A 16,487-nucleotide genomic window follows, 5' to 3' on the forward strand; every position below is an offset into this window, starting at 1 on the left:
GGAACTTAAGGAAAAATGCTCATGCAAAATGTGCATATTTGGACAAAAATGAAAGTATGTGACTAAAGTAAATACTTCTTCCAAGGTGAAAGTTATATAGTATGTTCAAGCATGAAACAAATCCTTCATTAATGTCTAATGTATGTACATTTGACCACAACTTCATTTCATAATGTTGGGAGACTGTTCCTATCTACCACACCGACCCGAATCGAATGAGAGGTACCGCACAAGCACGCGCACACACACACACACGCACACACAGCGCTCTGGAAATGGGCTTGTGTGATAGAGGACTTTGCACAAGCATGGTTGTTTGATCCAACTGGTAAGTGGGTACAGAGGAGAACCCAGTTGAGATGGAGAGCCTCTGGGTCCTGGTTAAGAGATATTCACTGTTGTGGTTGTCAGGAATGCTTTAGCAGTTAGTACATTTTTTACCACAAAGGAATATTGATTTAGAGCTAGATTTGGCATAGCACGATTTTCATTGATTACATAGTGAGAGTCAATTAAAATAGGAAATTAAACAACTGTGGATGAAGGCAAGACACATTTCACTAGGCCTATGTCTGTCCATGTTTTTGGACCTTTTCATGCACGGCCCGCTCAATCTGCTCCAACAGCTTGTCCTTGGTGTTTTTCACATTCACAGCTGCCTTTTCCATCAGTCCAGTGATTAATTCAGGACTGTAGGCTCCTTGATTGGTGGTGTATTTCTTTTTCCACTCCTCAAGATCATCTGAGAGACAGACATGAGGAGAAGGTTGAAGAAAAAATATTTTACACTGGTTGATCTAATGCTTTCGTTCCCAAACCTCTACATTTGGTGTCTCCCCGGGACCCACATTTCCACAATCTATTATGAATGAACAACTTTAGCACTATTCAATAGTGATTATACTGTAGCCAACCTACAGTAGAACGAGGCGTGGCACGTTGTACTGTAGATCTGATATTTTCAGAATTTCTTAAATTATTTTATGGATATTTTTATTGCGGGATTATGTTTTGAAAATGGGGACTGGGGTTGCAAATTAGCCTTGGCTACAAACCCTTTGTACAATGCAACAGTTTCATGTTTTTACAACTTGATACATTGTTTTTTGTATTGTCCCTGTTAAATAAACGTAAAAATAAATAATATAATAAATAATATTAAATAAATAACAGAAATTAATTCGTTTTTTACGAAGACAGAAATAAGTAAAATTCCACGATTGTGATATCCCTAATATGTACAAATAGAAATGCAAGTGTTACCAACTTACCGCCACAGTTAATGATGTTGAACAGGGGCATATGGACCACAGTTGGTGATTTTCTGTCTCCCGGAAACACATAGAAGTCCTCTGGCCTTGAACTGGCGTCTTTGGGTATAACAACATGTGGGAAAGCTATACCCATCTCCTTGGACATCTCAACCGCTCCTTTCACCGACTGTATAAGCAACAGAATGAAAACGTAGCCTAACTTAGTTAATTAAAGATATCAATATGTTATTCAAAATAACTATGTGCTAACTGTGTCATGAATAAATAGCTTAAACAAACTATGTCCCACATAATAAAGTTAGTTGTGAGGGGCTTACAAATGGCCGGCCTCTCCAAAAGGAGGGCCAAGACGTTTTAGCAGTTTAGGGCCATTGGCCAAGCAGTTTCCGTTATCTATGTCTGCTGTGTCTGACAAAGCAAAGCAAAGTTACTATATTTACCCAGGGTAACTGGACTAAGCATCAGATACTTGTTTACAGCCAGGCCCTGCTCATAGAACATTTCATGGTAGTGGTTCAATGCCTTGCTCAAGGGCACTTCAGCGGTGGTAATTTGAACGTGCCGGTCCGGGGTATACGAACTGGTGACCTTCCGGTATCAAGACCGCTCCGCAAACCGTTCGGCCACCGCTGCCACAACAAGTATGTGATATAAACTGTATGTGACTGACAATGTTACGTACATGCACTTTGTAACTGACTGTGTGTGTTACCTCCATGGGGTCCTCACTAAAGTCGAGGGAAATGATGAGGTCAATGTTCCTCTCTGGTCGAAGGACAGAGAAGTAGGGAGAGTCCAGCATCAGTCCAGCATCCATATAGTCCCTGGTTTCTGCTGCCAGGATGCTGGGCTCTACTTCGACAGCTGTAGTTTCTTAGAGTTCAATGTATTAAAGCAATAAGCCACAAGAGGTCTCAGGTTACCAGGTATTTTATAATGGCTGAGAGGCATGGTGAGTCTCTAAATTCCACCCTTCCTTCACGAAGGTTTTGATTTATTTAGTCTTTTGAATAACACACCATTTAGTTTCAGTCCTATTTTAGTAATCTGAAATAGTATAGTCTTAGTCTAATCTAGTTATTATTCTCCTTTATCTCTGGGTTGAACGAATACTGGACAACTCACCCCGGTGCCTGCCCGTTTTTCCTCCCGGAATTTTCCCCAGTGAGGGGGATAACTTTGTAATATGCTATTGGCTGTTTGTATTCTTTTTGGAAAAATATAAAAAGATACTCCTGTGGAAAGGCTATATTATTTTACTTATATTGACCCTATAAACAATTTAGTATTATTTAGTATATGTAAGGTTTTTCCCACTCAAATGGTACCTCGTCAGATAATACCCACATAGCCTACAACAACTTCTGTGAACAGACTTCACTGTAGTAGCTTTTCATAAATATATTTGTACTTAGGCTGTCTGCTGTCGTGAATGTTTATAGTTAGAGAAACACACAAAATCTGCTCTCCCACCGACGTCATGTGTCCGTTTATCTCCAGCCGTACAGACTCCATTTGACGCGTCTTATCTACTTTAATACCCACATAGCCTACAACAACTTCTGTAGTAGCTTTTCATAAATATATTTGTACTTAGGCTGTCTGCTGTCGTGAATGTTTATAGTTAGAGAAATTCAAAGTCCAGCCGTCTACTGTCCAGCCTCTCCCACCCCTCACTGGGGAAAATTCCGGGAGGAAAACGGAAAAGGGGTGAGTTGTCTTGTTACCGGTTGAACAGGGGGATTCCTTTGTGTTAATGAGCACAATGGGAATGACCAAACCTGCTTGCATGTGTATGGTTGTTCTCTGTGCTCTTTCCAGTGGGGTAATTATAGTTAACTAAAACTAACAAAATAGCTGAAACTAGAATAGGGAAAGAAAAATCCCCAAAACGCAAATTAAATAAATGGTGCATTTATATAACTAAAACGAATACAAACTAAACTAAAGCTTACAGGCAACAGTGCAGCACTATCTCTCTCTCTCTGTTTCTGGCACAACAGCTCCACTTTTGCCCCTACTGGTACTCATAGTCACACATGAGTCACACAGAAACATAGTCACATAGGTTAACACGGACATTGCTGTTCCTTGGAGTGGTTGCACCACTCAAAAACTAAACTACCACTTTAAAAACCAATCAAAACAAAAGGTTAGCTAGAAGCTAGAAGGTCCTGGGTTCGATTTCCGCTCAGGACGCTGTGGGTGCTGGCGGCGTGTTTCCTCCTCAGCGTCATCAGTGCCCATACCCGAAGGCAGGGTTGGCGAAAGGGCCTGTCTTTGTGGAGTTTGCATGTTCTCCCGTGTCCCCTAGGGTAGGTACCCTCACAAAAAACATGCAGTAATCCTGGTCTCTAAACTGCCTCCCCCTGGCCAGCCGGGGCGCCTGATGGAGGGGAGATAAACTGGTTGGAATAACGTGTTCCTTCCACGCGCTACGTCCAACCAGGGAAACTCCCCCCTGTCAGGTGTAAAGGAGCAACTTGGACACTCAGGCATGAAGGAAGCATGAGTTCAAGTCCGTTGCTCTCCCCATGTCCCCCATATATGGGGACTAGGTTGGTGGAGGGTGTGTAGAGCCCAGGATCACATTAGATAATTGGCACAGGGGTGAAAAAATGGTTACAAAATCGTGGAATAAAAATGATGTCCTATAAATAAAATAAATAAATAAAAGGTCAAAAAGTTTAAAAAATATTAATGTTAATTCTAAACTGTAATACTCTTTCTCTTAATTGTCTCACCTGTCATGTTGTAGAGGAAGTTGTATTGGGTTCCCCACTTCCACTGTGCTGCACATGCTATGGTGCTTGTGATTACAGCCCACCAGCCTGAAATTACAATCACATGGATACCAGTTCAACTGCAGTACTTGAGTCAAAGTATACTGTAGATACTCCATGGTCAAATATTACTCAACTACAAGTGAAAGTTAAAAGAGTTATAGCGCTGGCTTTTAAAGAAATACGTAGATATTCAAAATGTTGCCACAAACAAACAAACAAACAAACAAACAAACAAAAAACACAATTAAATTATTAAACTAAAATTATTTGTATGACAATAATTAATCTCCAAGTAAAAGTGTTCAAGTGTTTAAAAAGGCAAGGGAGAACAACTCACTGGCAGGAATGTTACAGTTCTCGTATGAGTTGTTCCAGCTGGAGAAACCTTCACACACCTCCATTGTGTATTCCTTCAGCTTGTCCTTCAGTCTTTTCAATGTCAGCATATTGTTTGGGTCTAAAAACGCTGCATTGACCTTCCTGTCCACCTGGCCTACAGAGAGAAATGCACACACACACCTAATATGAGTGGAAATGGAAAGTTTCTGTGCCTCCCATTTCACAGGTTTCCATGGACTGTGATTACGGTTGGACCCCCTGGCTGTGGATCGGGTTGGTGGATCGAGTACAACCATATTACACTAGGGGCTCCATCTTATGCCATGCGTTATCCTAAAGTAATAAACATTTTCCATGAATTATGCATTTAGGAGCTTCCACTATGCATAACCATTATCTTGCGGCCACACAACCCACTATTCATTTTGCCGACTCCTATATTTGCGGGTGGGGGTGTGTCTGTAGGCGTGTTGATGCGCTTTCCTATATTTGCTATCTTATGCACACAGGTTTAGGACAATGGAAAGTGCCTCTTCAAACCACCCATAATGCGAATTCTGTTTGATAAAAGAATGCGCTCCTGAATCTGAGACTGTGAGACATGAGTTGGAGCTGCCTCGGCTTGAGTCATGTTGCACAACATTCACAGCTCAGAGGTCTCGTTCTGTCTTAATTCTCCACAAATCTCTGTGATTGGAATTTTACTATAATCAGCAGTGTCAATTCCTTGTGCTTATTGTGTTTAATTGTCTAGTCAAAGAAGTTATTAGATTTGCACGAGTGAGGCTGTGTTGGAGCTACTGGACACAAAACAACCCGGCCGCTGTATCAAATATAAATAGGCTATATTTCAAGGCAGCAACGTGTCGCTCTTTCATGGCCATCGGCCATAGTGTAAATCACTGGGCATAATGTTAAATGAATAATGGATCTCTTAAAGGCAATGGCAGGTGGCACAGTGATTGGTTTAATCATTGTAACGCCCAAACCACACCTATGCATAACGTAAGGGGTAATGGAGGTGTTTTAGGGACTTAGGCTGTGGCACAAGATAACAATTTTTACGGGGCCACACCTCTCACACAATACTAAATCCCCAAATTAAGGAAAAAGGGCCCCTGCCGCAAGATGGAGCCCCTAGGAGTCTTCAATAAGGGGTCCGGGACCCCTAGGGGGTTCTCGGGAACTACAGGGGGTCTGCCATGTCTTTGTGAGATGGGGCACATTAGCTGATAATAGCAGATCAGCTATTTTCAGAGAATTGTACATGGGAAAAAAAGAGCAGACCAAGTAGATAGGCAGCCAACGGTTAAAAGGTTTTAAAAGGTTAACTGTTAAATAATAATAATAATGTTAACAAATTTAACAAATAAAAAGAAAATGTAGGCCTATAGGCCTACAACACTGATGATAGTGCTGTCAATGAAGCCAGCGATATGAAATCTATGAATAATCTGTTTTATACGTTTAATATGATTTATATGTCTAAAATATTGTGACCACCTCCTCTTGCCCTGTGGTTTTAAACACTGTGTTCACGTTTTTTATTTCATTTTATTTTTTCCTTAAAAATAAATTGACATTTTTAGCTGTGCACTACCGCATGGAAATAGTTTGTAAATCACAGAAGGCTTTCAGTGAGCCTTATAAGCCTGCATGGAGTACAGTAGCCTACCTTCAAGCAACTTGTTCATTTTTTGGGCTACATCTGAAAGATCTTTCTCTCCTAAGGCTCGAATATTCAGTTCCACCAGCGTCTGGAGCGCTTCACACTTCTGGCAGCTGCACTCTTCGTCTAGATGAAAAAGTGTGTGTGTGTGTGTGTGTGTGTGTGTGTGTGTGTGTGTGTGTGTGTGTGTGTGTGTGTGTGTGTGTGTGTGTGTGTGTGTGTGTGTGTGTGTGTGTGTGTGTGAGAGAGAGAGAGAAAGAGTGAGTAAAATGCTCAAATTTAACAAATTAACCAAATTACTGAGAGAATAATTTCATACATGTGGAAGAGTGCCATAAGGAGATGAGCCACTCGTTTATGTCTTTCCATGTTTCCACCTCATCGGCATAGCAGCTGCTGCACATTCCTGCCAATAATAGATAGAGACATCATTATTCCTAAAAGAAGCAAAAAAATCAAGTCGACCATGGTGGAGTGTCTCTTGTTAGGCACAACCTTTCATAATCGCCTGATCGCAATTATTTGAGATAATCAAAATGCATATAGCCTAATCGTTTCTATTCATTTTCCAATATGAAAAAAAGAAAGAAAAGGAAAATAGCCGATCTACAAGCTTAGATCGCTTATTTCTGCTTTAGAAAGTACAAAGTTATTTTATGTCAGTCATTTCTATATTAAAGTTATTTGTCATTTTGTTTGTCATTGTTTTTTGTCATTATTATTATTATTATTATTACCCTTATAATTACATGTGCCAATGTTCAATGCCAAAAAACACAATTGTATCATCAACCCGCAATTATTTGTGTATACGAGGAGTGACCTTGCACATAGAGCATGTCCATCTCTGGCTGCTTCTTTATCAGGCTCCCGTTGTCAAACTGGCTCCCGAAGTGGGCCTGGTCCACAAAGAACCCAGCGATGGAATACCCCGCCGCACCAGGACTCAGCTCAAACCAGAGGTCTGAAAAAAGAACCTCTGAATCTATCAGACACACACACACACACACACACACACACACACACACACACACACACACACAAACAGGGAATAGAGCAATGATACTTTACCTTGTAACTGTCGTTGTTCTTGTTTGATCTTCTTGTCAATAATAGTATAGATAGGATAAGGATCCATGTTGTGCTGTCCTCTCTGGGCTGACAGAACATGCTCATCCATCTAGAGAAACAACACAAGTGGCTGAACACTTCATGGCATTATTGGAGTTGCAGAAAAGTACTCTCTGCTGTACATAGAGGATATCAATCAACACATTGTGCATCAAAGTATTACATCAAAGTATTACACACACACATGCACGCACGCACGGACCACACCACACTGCATGCACGCACGCACACACACATGCAGGCACGCACGGACCACACTGCATGCACGCACGCACGCGCCCGCGCGCACACACACACACACACACACACACACACACACACACACACACACACACACACACACACACACACACACATCCAATCATGTAATTATGATAGAATACATTTGTTACTTTAGCCACGTTTACTACTTAATCCTTAAACCCTACTTAGTTACCTGGGGTCCCCAAGTAGTGCACTTTTTTTCACCTCTACATCTGTTAAAAATAATATACAGGCTGAAAATGTGCAGAAAATACAGCAGATTATCTTGCCTCCCCCACTTCCAAGCCTTTGCAGTCGCATGAATAAATCCTACCGGAAAGTGGAAACCAAATCAGTCAAAACCTACATAGCTTGCTGCTCAGCAGAAATGGAAAATAAAAATAATAGTAAAACAATGTAATTATTATTTGTTTTTCTTTTTTTCACGGAAATGACAAAGAGATGACAGCTTCCTGTGTACAACTTTTGCAAAGTGGAGCTAGAGAATCTCTGTACTATAGCATTCAAAGATTTATGAGAGATTAGTATCACATTAACATTGTTAAACAGAAAACAAACTGTAGCTAAGTGTAGCTTACCTTTGAGCAAGCAACGTAATAGTCGATAAATGGTAGATATGTGTGGTTTTAGGTTTTGGGAACGGAAATAACATTGTCCTGTCAGTGTAGCGTTAATCAATATGTACTGTAATTAAACCAATGAGTTCTCAAACTGTATGTATTTACTATTTAGATGGCATTTACATATTTTATGTAGACATAGCACTATAGTTTAATTATATAGATATTCCACTGTTTCCACTGGTTCTTAGCTTACATATGATTCATGATGACGATTTGTATGTATATGATGTATTACCATGTTTTTGTTGCTTAAGGACAGCTTGCCCTGTCTCCTCGCTGCTAACGTACCTATTGGACAAGGACGGGTTGGGGAGGGACTTAGCGAATAGAAGGGCTAATTATCAGCCGCCGCCTCAGCCAATTGACAACATGGCAACCCCACACCTGCCATTTGATTACTTAACCAGTCCATTTTTCACAGTCAGTTTGCATTCTTCAGACACATACTGTAGGCAGACAGATCTGTTCCCATGTAGGCCTATAGGACGGGCACATGGTCTAGTTTAACCAAACGGTTAAACAGCATAAGGTTTCAGGCGAAACCAGAGGTTGTGGTTTGACAAACAAAGGTGAACCTGACAGTATTCTAGTGGGTAGAGTAGGGTCCAGGGCTGCTTCCTGGGGCCTCTTCATGTGACTTCCTCCTAGTTTCTTTTAAAAAAATAGGAAATCTACAAGGTAACATGATTGCTTGTAGATTGGCTATTTTCACTGTTCCTTTCAAAAAAGGAACCGTTTGGACATACAAGTTATGCAATAAACTGCAACATTGTAGCTGAACTCATGTTACACAGGCCTTACAGCACATACAAACTAATGTTTCAATTAAATTCCTGTTGTAGTTGATTGGCTGACCTCTTTCACATACTTGGGGACCACTAACGCAGACCACAGATGTGTCAAGGAGTAGTTGTCACTTTGGCTGAAGTATTTATTCAGTTTTGCAAACGTCTCCTCCAGAGACACGCTGCTGGAATGGCCCAGCCTTTCAACGATGGCACCTGTCACAGCCTCCTGCTGGGAGGACCAGTTGGAGTGCTTGTATAAGGAGGCCATACACCTGGCAGAGGAGAAGAGAGGAAATACTACTACATGATTTAGCCTAATGAAATCCTTGTGGCAGAAGAAAGCAAAAAGCAAAAAGCAATCGAGCAACATAATCTCTCTCTCTCTCTCTCTCTCTCTCTCTCTCTCTCTCTCTCTCTCTCTCTCTCTCTCTCTCTCTCTCTCTCTCTCTCTCTCTCTCTCTCTGTACCAGGTAGATCCAGAGACAGCGCTCAGGTACAGCATGCAGTCTAACAGTCCTTCTCTTCCCAGTTGAAGCAGTGATCCCAGCTGTCCCACCATGGCTCTTTGGCCCCCTCCAGAGGCTATTAAAGCAATGTTAGGAACCTCATCCTGTAAAGACAACAGACACATTGTAGCCAAATACATTTTTTTCTTTCTATTCTTTCTTTCTTGAGCTTGTCTATGTTCTCTAGTTTGGGTAAAGGGGATTTTCTTTCCCCTAAACAGCTAAATTAAGCAAAAATGTTTGTGAACGACTGATTTGACCCACTCCAGTGACCTTTGCTCAAGGTTCTTCATGCTCGAACAGACACATTCTGTCAGTAATAGCCCAACCTCTTGAATGAGCCTCAAAATACTTTAAAAATCATGTCCTTGTCATCCTTTGGTCAGTTCAGAGCAATGGTCCACTTTTACACCTGTTTCAATTTATTTATTTTGTTTTAGGTGAACTGTTATAGGTACTAGCCTAGTACTGTACACTGTAATTTTACCCTGATTCACATTCTCATCTCTAATGGGTTTGGATTGTGTTCCATTATTGTGACCTTTCAACATTGTTGTAAATGAGGGCTTGCCCCTCTGTCCTCTGAGTTGAAATGAAGGTTATGGCTGAAAGGCTCATACCAGCGTGCAGGTGGTGATGTTGTTCTCCTTCAGGCATTGTTGAACTATGACTCTTCTACTGGTGATGTGCTGCTCCTCTACCTCGTTCAGAGAATGGCCAACAGTGACCTTGATGTGTTAAATGAATACATTCAAAATGTTTAATGTTTAAGTACAGAAATACACCTGTTTGGGTAAGTGACTGTCCAAAATGTATATACATGTGTGTATACTATATTACATATATTTTACCAGAAGTTATATTATTGTCCACCACTGAAGGTGACTTACATCCATGCTTGTGAGCTATCAGCCAAAGGTGAGCTTGTAATATTGAGCAGAAGACGCTTGGCCAAAGCTGTGACAGTGATGAACAGAAAAACACGGACATGTGAATAATATTTGGAACGCAGAGTTCAATAACTGCAATCTTAAACCAATGTCATATTCCAAAGCCTACAGGTATTAGTATTCAGTTTTGTCACCTGAGAGGGTAATTTTATCCAAAATGAGTTAATAGCACAGGCAGACTCTTCATATACGGTTCTAGAGCATGTCTGAAATAAATATCAGAGCTGAAATCGACATGTAAATATGAAATAAATGCTTAATCATGTAACTAGGTGTAATGTTAGAGTCCACAGAAGTTAACCTTTCAAGCCTGTTTTCTCAACGCGCTGTTTTCTGCAAGACATTACTCTATAAGCCACATCTCCAAAACTGGTGGGTCAAACTGAACAACCAATATGTCATGATTCCCTGCTTTCATATGACATGAAAAAAACAAAAATTCAAAACAATCCAAAAAAGGATGGATAGCCTACACCAAACTGATGTTAAAATCATCAATAAATGGTGATAGATTATAGGCCTACACATTGGTCAAAGGATGACAAGAAAAATAAATCAAAAAGCGTATTCATATTGTTGTCCTATTAGACATAGTGAATGTGAAATTTAATTTGCTACCGTTATGAGTAATGTCGGTGGTATTTTCAAAGTACTCGCTCCCTACAAATCAATTACAGGAACTTCCTACTGTATGGTGACTTACTGTATTCTGTGATGGAAGAAGAGACGAGGGTGTTGTTCTCCACAAGCCCTTTATGAAACAGCTGCTTTTATACAGTATAGAGATGCTATTAATAGCATCACTGATCAAGCCCCTCTCTGACGATATCTGACACACGCACGCATGCACGCACGCACAATACTTTACTTTCACTTGTGTGAGGACCCATTTATTGGAAATGGCATACTCTGAGGGAATTCAAATCACTACGTACGCACACAAACACACACGTAGCCTACATGTCCAGTCATCCAACACTTTTACTTTCACTTGTGTAATATGGATAACCATTTCTGGGAAGAATCGGACACATAGTGCGGCGGATAACCAAACCAATTGTGCATTTTATGACTAAAGCATGAAACTTTCAGAATATCATCTACACACCCCAAGGTTTGATTTCAGACGTGGAACCACTTTCTGACTGACATCTGGTGACCTTGAGGAGTCATTGACCTCAAAATTGCATTTTTGCATGTTTTGCTCCATTATTTTCCACTATAATAATTATTTATGTTTGTTAAATGGAAGTTTTGTTCTAATGAATGACAACTTAAACCCCAATAGTCTACAGAAATGGTGAATCATGTCAACTTTTATGATATAAATGTTATGACATTGTTATAACATTAAAAACATCTAGGAGAGAGAGAGTGCGGAGAGAGAGAGTGCGGCGGTTAAGCTCATATATGGAAGGTATTGTGCATGTTATGACTAAAGCATGACACTTTCTACAGTGTTTCTATATACCATGAAGTTTGTTTTTAGACATGGAAACACTTCTGAATTTACATCTGGAACTTGTCAGAGGCTGTACACATTTTGGGCTGTCAAACCATGCTGTAAACATTTATGGGTTTAACATGGGCCATAGGGCCCATGTTAAACCCATAAATGTTGTTTCCTTTTATGATTAAAATGTCATCTATAGGCTAGCAGATGATTGTTTGCAAAAAGTTATATGTTGGACAATTTGAGTAATTAGCATAATGAGCAAATCAATTGCTTAATGAGCAAATTAACTGGAAATGGCTATCATTTTGCATCCATTTAACTTTGAAAGATGACTTAAGAGTCAAAGTCTATGTTTGTGATATCCAGAAATTAATCTGTTATTATGGTGAAGTCATACACCCTTTCTTCATTAGCATAATTGGCATAAATTATGTAAAACATAGGTACAAATTAGGAATTAGCTATCAGTGTTACTGCTTTTAGTCAACATATCAAGGTTGTTTTAGAGTCTACATCTATATTATGTTATTAATCTCTTGCCATAACTAAATTATGAAATTGTTCCTCATTTGCATAATTTGCATAAAGTATATAATAATTCGTCTTTCAGCCTATTTTATGACATGTCTAATGTGACAGGGCAGCAGTGGCTCATGAGGTAGATCGGACGTCTTGGAATCTGAAAGCAAGGCATGATGCACACTCTGATGTCATGCATGTCTGTGATAAAAGCAGGCATTGAGTGTTATCAGATGCTTGTGCTTGTCCTCCTTCCTGTTAGGATGTCAATGTGATACTGTCTCCTTACTCTCCTACCCCGTGAGAAAGTACCATGCCTATAGTCTCTCAATACAGTTCCTGTTGGAACTTCTACAACCCATTCACAAGAAGGATGGCCATAGCTGAATGAGCCACCTGGGAAACAGAAGGTCCCAGGTTCAATTCCAGGCCCCGGCAATGTGTCGAGGTATACATAAGCAAGACCCTTAATCCCCAACTACCCCCTGACCTCAAAGGTCTGACGGCCTTGAGCAGCAATAACCTAATTGAAGCAGAAAACAGAATTTTCCAATATGATTAATATAAGGTCTAATACACAAAGATAAAGAGGCTGAAGGAAATGAGGAGAGAGATGATGAAGATGGTGGTAAAAGACCATTGAGTGTGAGGTTGTGGTTCTAAGTGAACTCACTAGTGCTCATTATGGTACAATTTGTGTCCACTCAGTCTGTGTCTCAGAGTAGGGCTGTGGACAGTTCAGAGACTTGCCTACCGGTGACATTGTCGGTAGGCAGGTTTGTTCATTTCGAACATTTAAATGTTTTAATTTGATTTTGTATTAATGTGAGAACAATGACTTCTATAATAGCTAACTTTCCAAAAATTAAAGTCTTCAGTTTATATTAGCTTGGATTCTCCATCGATGTCACTGGTAGCAAGTGTTATGACAGAAATGGTACCATATAATCTCCAAACATCTCCTTAAATTCCTGCCACCTGGTAGGAGGTTTAAGAGTATCCAACAGTTACTTCCCCCAAAACATATGAACCCTGAACGCTCGCCATATACTGCCCCCAAAACCAAAATCATGAGATGAATAGGGCGTACAGTAGCATTGGCAGCCATTTTCGGGTTCCATCGTTCCAGACCCCATTGTTTTTTTCCCATAGAGATTTCTACGAATATTTATATAAAAAATGAATAAGCCTATAGAATCAAGCCATCCAGGACCCTACTGAATCATGACGATAAAACATTTGATTCTGTGATTTATTTTTAAATATGTAATTATATAATATACTATTAGCCTTTATAATAGCATTTGTTTTGAGGTTTTTTCATTTGTTTTTCACTGAATTTATGGTCATTAATTACCAGGATCCTGGATGGCTTGATTACATAGGCTTAGAATGATTGATATATATATTGTTTGGAAATGTTTGGAAATGTGAAAAATGAATGGGGTCTGGATGGATGGAACCAGAACATGAATGGAGTCTGGATTACAATTTACAATTTAGGCATTTAGCAGACGCTCTTAATCCAGAGCGATGGAACCAGAAAATGACCACCACTGCTATGCCCTATAGCACCTTTGAATATACTGTAACGATATTCATTGGATATAAAAACCAAGCAAACTCATCAATCAAGTCTTTCTGTATTTTTTTCTTCCATAACTTCATTAAAAACCAATACAATAATGTTAAAATAACGACAACTATCTCTTCTGTGGTTCTTGTCATTTTTTACTCTTCGCTGCCAAAAGCTCCTGTGCAGCTTTCTTGGCTTTGACCATCTCCACCAATTCCTTATACCTCTTCATACAGTCCTTTTTGTAGCTGTGTGAAGAGCTGCATCTTTATTTTATTGGGCTAGCACTGTAGAAAGTGTCATGCTTTAGTCGTAAAATGCACAATACCTTCCATATATGAGCTTAACGGCTCTCCTAGATGTTTTTAATGTTATTACAATGTCATAGCATTTATATCATAAAGGTTGACATGCTTCACCATCTCTGTAGACTATTGAGGTTTAAGTTGTCATTCATTAGAACAAAACTTCCATTTAACAAACATAAATAATTATTATAGTGGAAAATAATGGAGCAAAACGTGCAAAAATGCAATTCTGAGGTCAATGACCCCTCAAGGTCACCAGAGGTCAGTCAGAAAGTGGTTCCACGTCTGAAATCAAACCTTGGGGTGTGTAGATGATATTCTGAAAGTTTCATGCTTTAGTCATAAAATGCACAATACCTTCCATATAAGAGCTTAACCGCCGCACTAACACGCCAAATAAAAGCTGTGACAGTGATGAACAGACGTCACACACACACACACACACATGCACGCACGCACGCACGCACGCACGCACGCACGCACGCACGCAATTTTCAATAATTTTACTTCTACTGCACTATATCTCAGAGGCAATGAGATTAGATGTTGATTATTATTACAACACATAGCCTATAGGCCTATACATTTCTGACAAAATGGTGTATGTGTGTGTGTGTGTGTGTGCGTGCGTGCATGCGTGCGTGCGTGCGTGCGTGCGTGCGTGTGTGTGTGTGCGTGTGTCTGTGTGTCTGTGTGTGTGTGTGTGTGTGTATGTCAGGGCCGTGCAGAGAGCACTGGGGGGGCAGGGGCTCAAACTTCAGAAAAGGGCACATGTGTGCGCGGCTGCGCGCGCGTAGCGTGTCTTTTTGTGGAGTGGTCTTTTTGTGGAGTCCTTCCCTTGTGCCATTTCATGTCATTGGACAGTAAAATAAGCAATATGTTCTCATTAGTCTGAAACAAAAATTAGTTAGATTAAAAGATAATTCATTATGATAGTGGAATTTATCATTACTTGTCAAATGTTCGTCTTGAAGGGCCAATAGCACTTATTTGCCCCCACACATAAGCCCTTATTTCCCCCCACACAAGCCCTTATTGGCCCCCCACATAAGCTTGTTTTGCCCCCCCCCCCCCCCACATAAGCCCTTATTTCCCCCCACACAAGCCCTTATTGCCCCCCCACATAAGCTTGTTTTGCCCCCCCCCCCCCCCCCCACATAAGCCCTTATTTGCCCCCCACACAAGCCCTTATTTTCCCCCCCACACAAGCCCTTATTGGCCCCCACACAAGCCCTTATTGGCCCCACACAAGCCCTTATTGGCCCCCGACACAAGCCCTTTTTGACCCCCACATAAGCCCTTATTGCCCCCCCACACAAGCCCTTATTTGCCCCCAAATAAGCCCTTGTTTTCCCCCACAAGCCCTTATTGGTCCCCCACATAATCCCTTATTGGCCCCCCACAAGCCCTTATTGGCCCCCACATAAGATCGTATTGGCCCCCCACACCACATGTCCTTATGTGGCAAAAAAAAACGTTTCTTTTATTTATTTATTTATTTTTTATTTATTTTTTGAGAAAGGGCAGGTGCTCAAGCCCCCCTAGCCCCCCCCCCCCCCCTCTGCACGTGCCTGATGTATGTGTGTGTGTGTGTGTGTGTGTGTGTGTGTGTGTGTGTGTGTGTGTTCACTGTGCTCACTGCTCAATATTCCTAAACTAAATAAAACTTACTTACCCGTTTTTGTTTGTAACTACTCAAAACAAAATATTTTAATTTTTTTCTGAAATGTTCAGCTGTCGGAAAAAACAGCTTAATCCATGCATTATTCCAATTCCATAGCCAATATTTAGGCTACACAGTACTGTAACAGGGGGGAAGTTCATGGGGACACATTTTGGACATATAAACAGTGTTGGGCAGTAACTATATGTAGTGGGTTGAGCTTTCCTAGTCATGTGACATTCCATGCAATCGCCCATATTCAGGACAGCTGAGACACCTGGCTGCTGACTGAATAAAAGGGAGCCACACCCAGCCATCAGAGTAGCTGGCTGGCTTAGGTTTGTCTGGTGGTGCGTTGGGGTTGTAGGTGCAAGAGTGTCATTGACGGTATGCAGTATATGGTCTAATGTGTTTTTGTAATTGTAAAGTTATGAGTCAAAGTTATGAGCCAATCTAAGTTGTTTCTTATTTTGCAGGTATATCTGACAGTGGGAATCCCACCCTGGGATAGGCTGCTTTGTTTCCCCCCACCTGTTGTAGGCTACCGGTATACTATATAGCTTCGTATGACTCTCATGCGGAGCATTCATTATGATGAATTCCTGTTCTGTTCTTTGTCTATATAGAAGTGTCTA

The 16,487-nt window shown here is 40.6% G+C and overlaps 1 protein-coding gene across 1 annotated transcript; it reads right to left on the reverse strand.

The window, feature by feature from the left end:
- Positions 1-555: 555 nt before the first annotated feature.
- Positions 556-11,065, reverse strand: LOC306912462 (cytosolic phospholipase A2 gamma-like). The gene is made up of 14 exons (XM_079488707.1): positions 11,034-11,065; positions 10,271-10,337; positions 10,001-10,108; positions 9,342-9,484; positions 8,942-9,146; positions 7,140-7,248; positions 6,892-7,032; positions 6,388-6,474; positions 6,075-6,194; positions 4,398-4,553; positions 4,019-4,105; positions 1,987-2,138; positions 1,272-1,440; positions 556-742 (listed from the first exon to the last, which is right to left on the reverse strand). Exons 2-14 carry the CDS (start codon positions 10,274-10,276, stop codon positions 567-569), a joined length of 1,659 nt encoding a protein of 552 aa, XP_079344833.1. The 5' UTR covers positions 10,277-10,337; positions 11,034-11,065; the 3' UTR covers positions 556-566.
- Between the last annotated feature and the right edge of the window lie 5,422 nt (positions 11,066-16,487).

This window comes from Electrona antarctica, assembly GCF_951216825.1.
Source record: "Electrona antarctica genome assembly, chromosome: 19".
NCBI classification, from domain to species: Eukaryota; Metazoa; Chordata; class Actinopteri; order Myctophiformes; family Myctophidae; genus Electrona; species Electrona antarctica.

Coding starts and splice junctions, on each gene's coding strand:
- LOC306912462 (XM_079488707.1), bottom strand. Junction 7,033..7,139: donor AGAACAACGACAGTTACAAG/GTAAAGTATCAT, acceptor TTCTTTTTTCAG/ACCTCTGGTTTGAGCTGAGT. Junction 6,475..6,891: donor GGACATGCTCTATGTGCAAG/GTCACTCCTCGT, acceptor TATTATTGGCAG/GAATGTGCAGCAGCTGCTAT.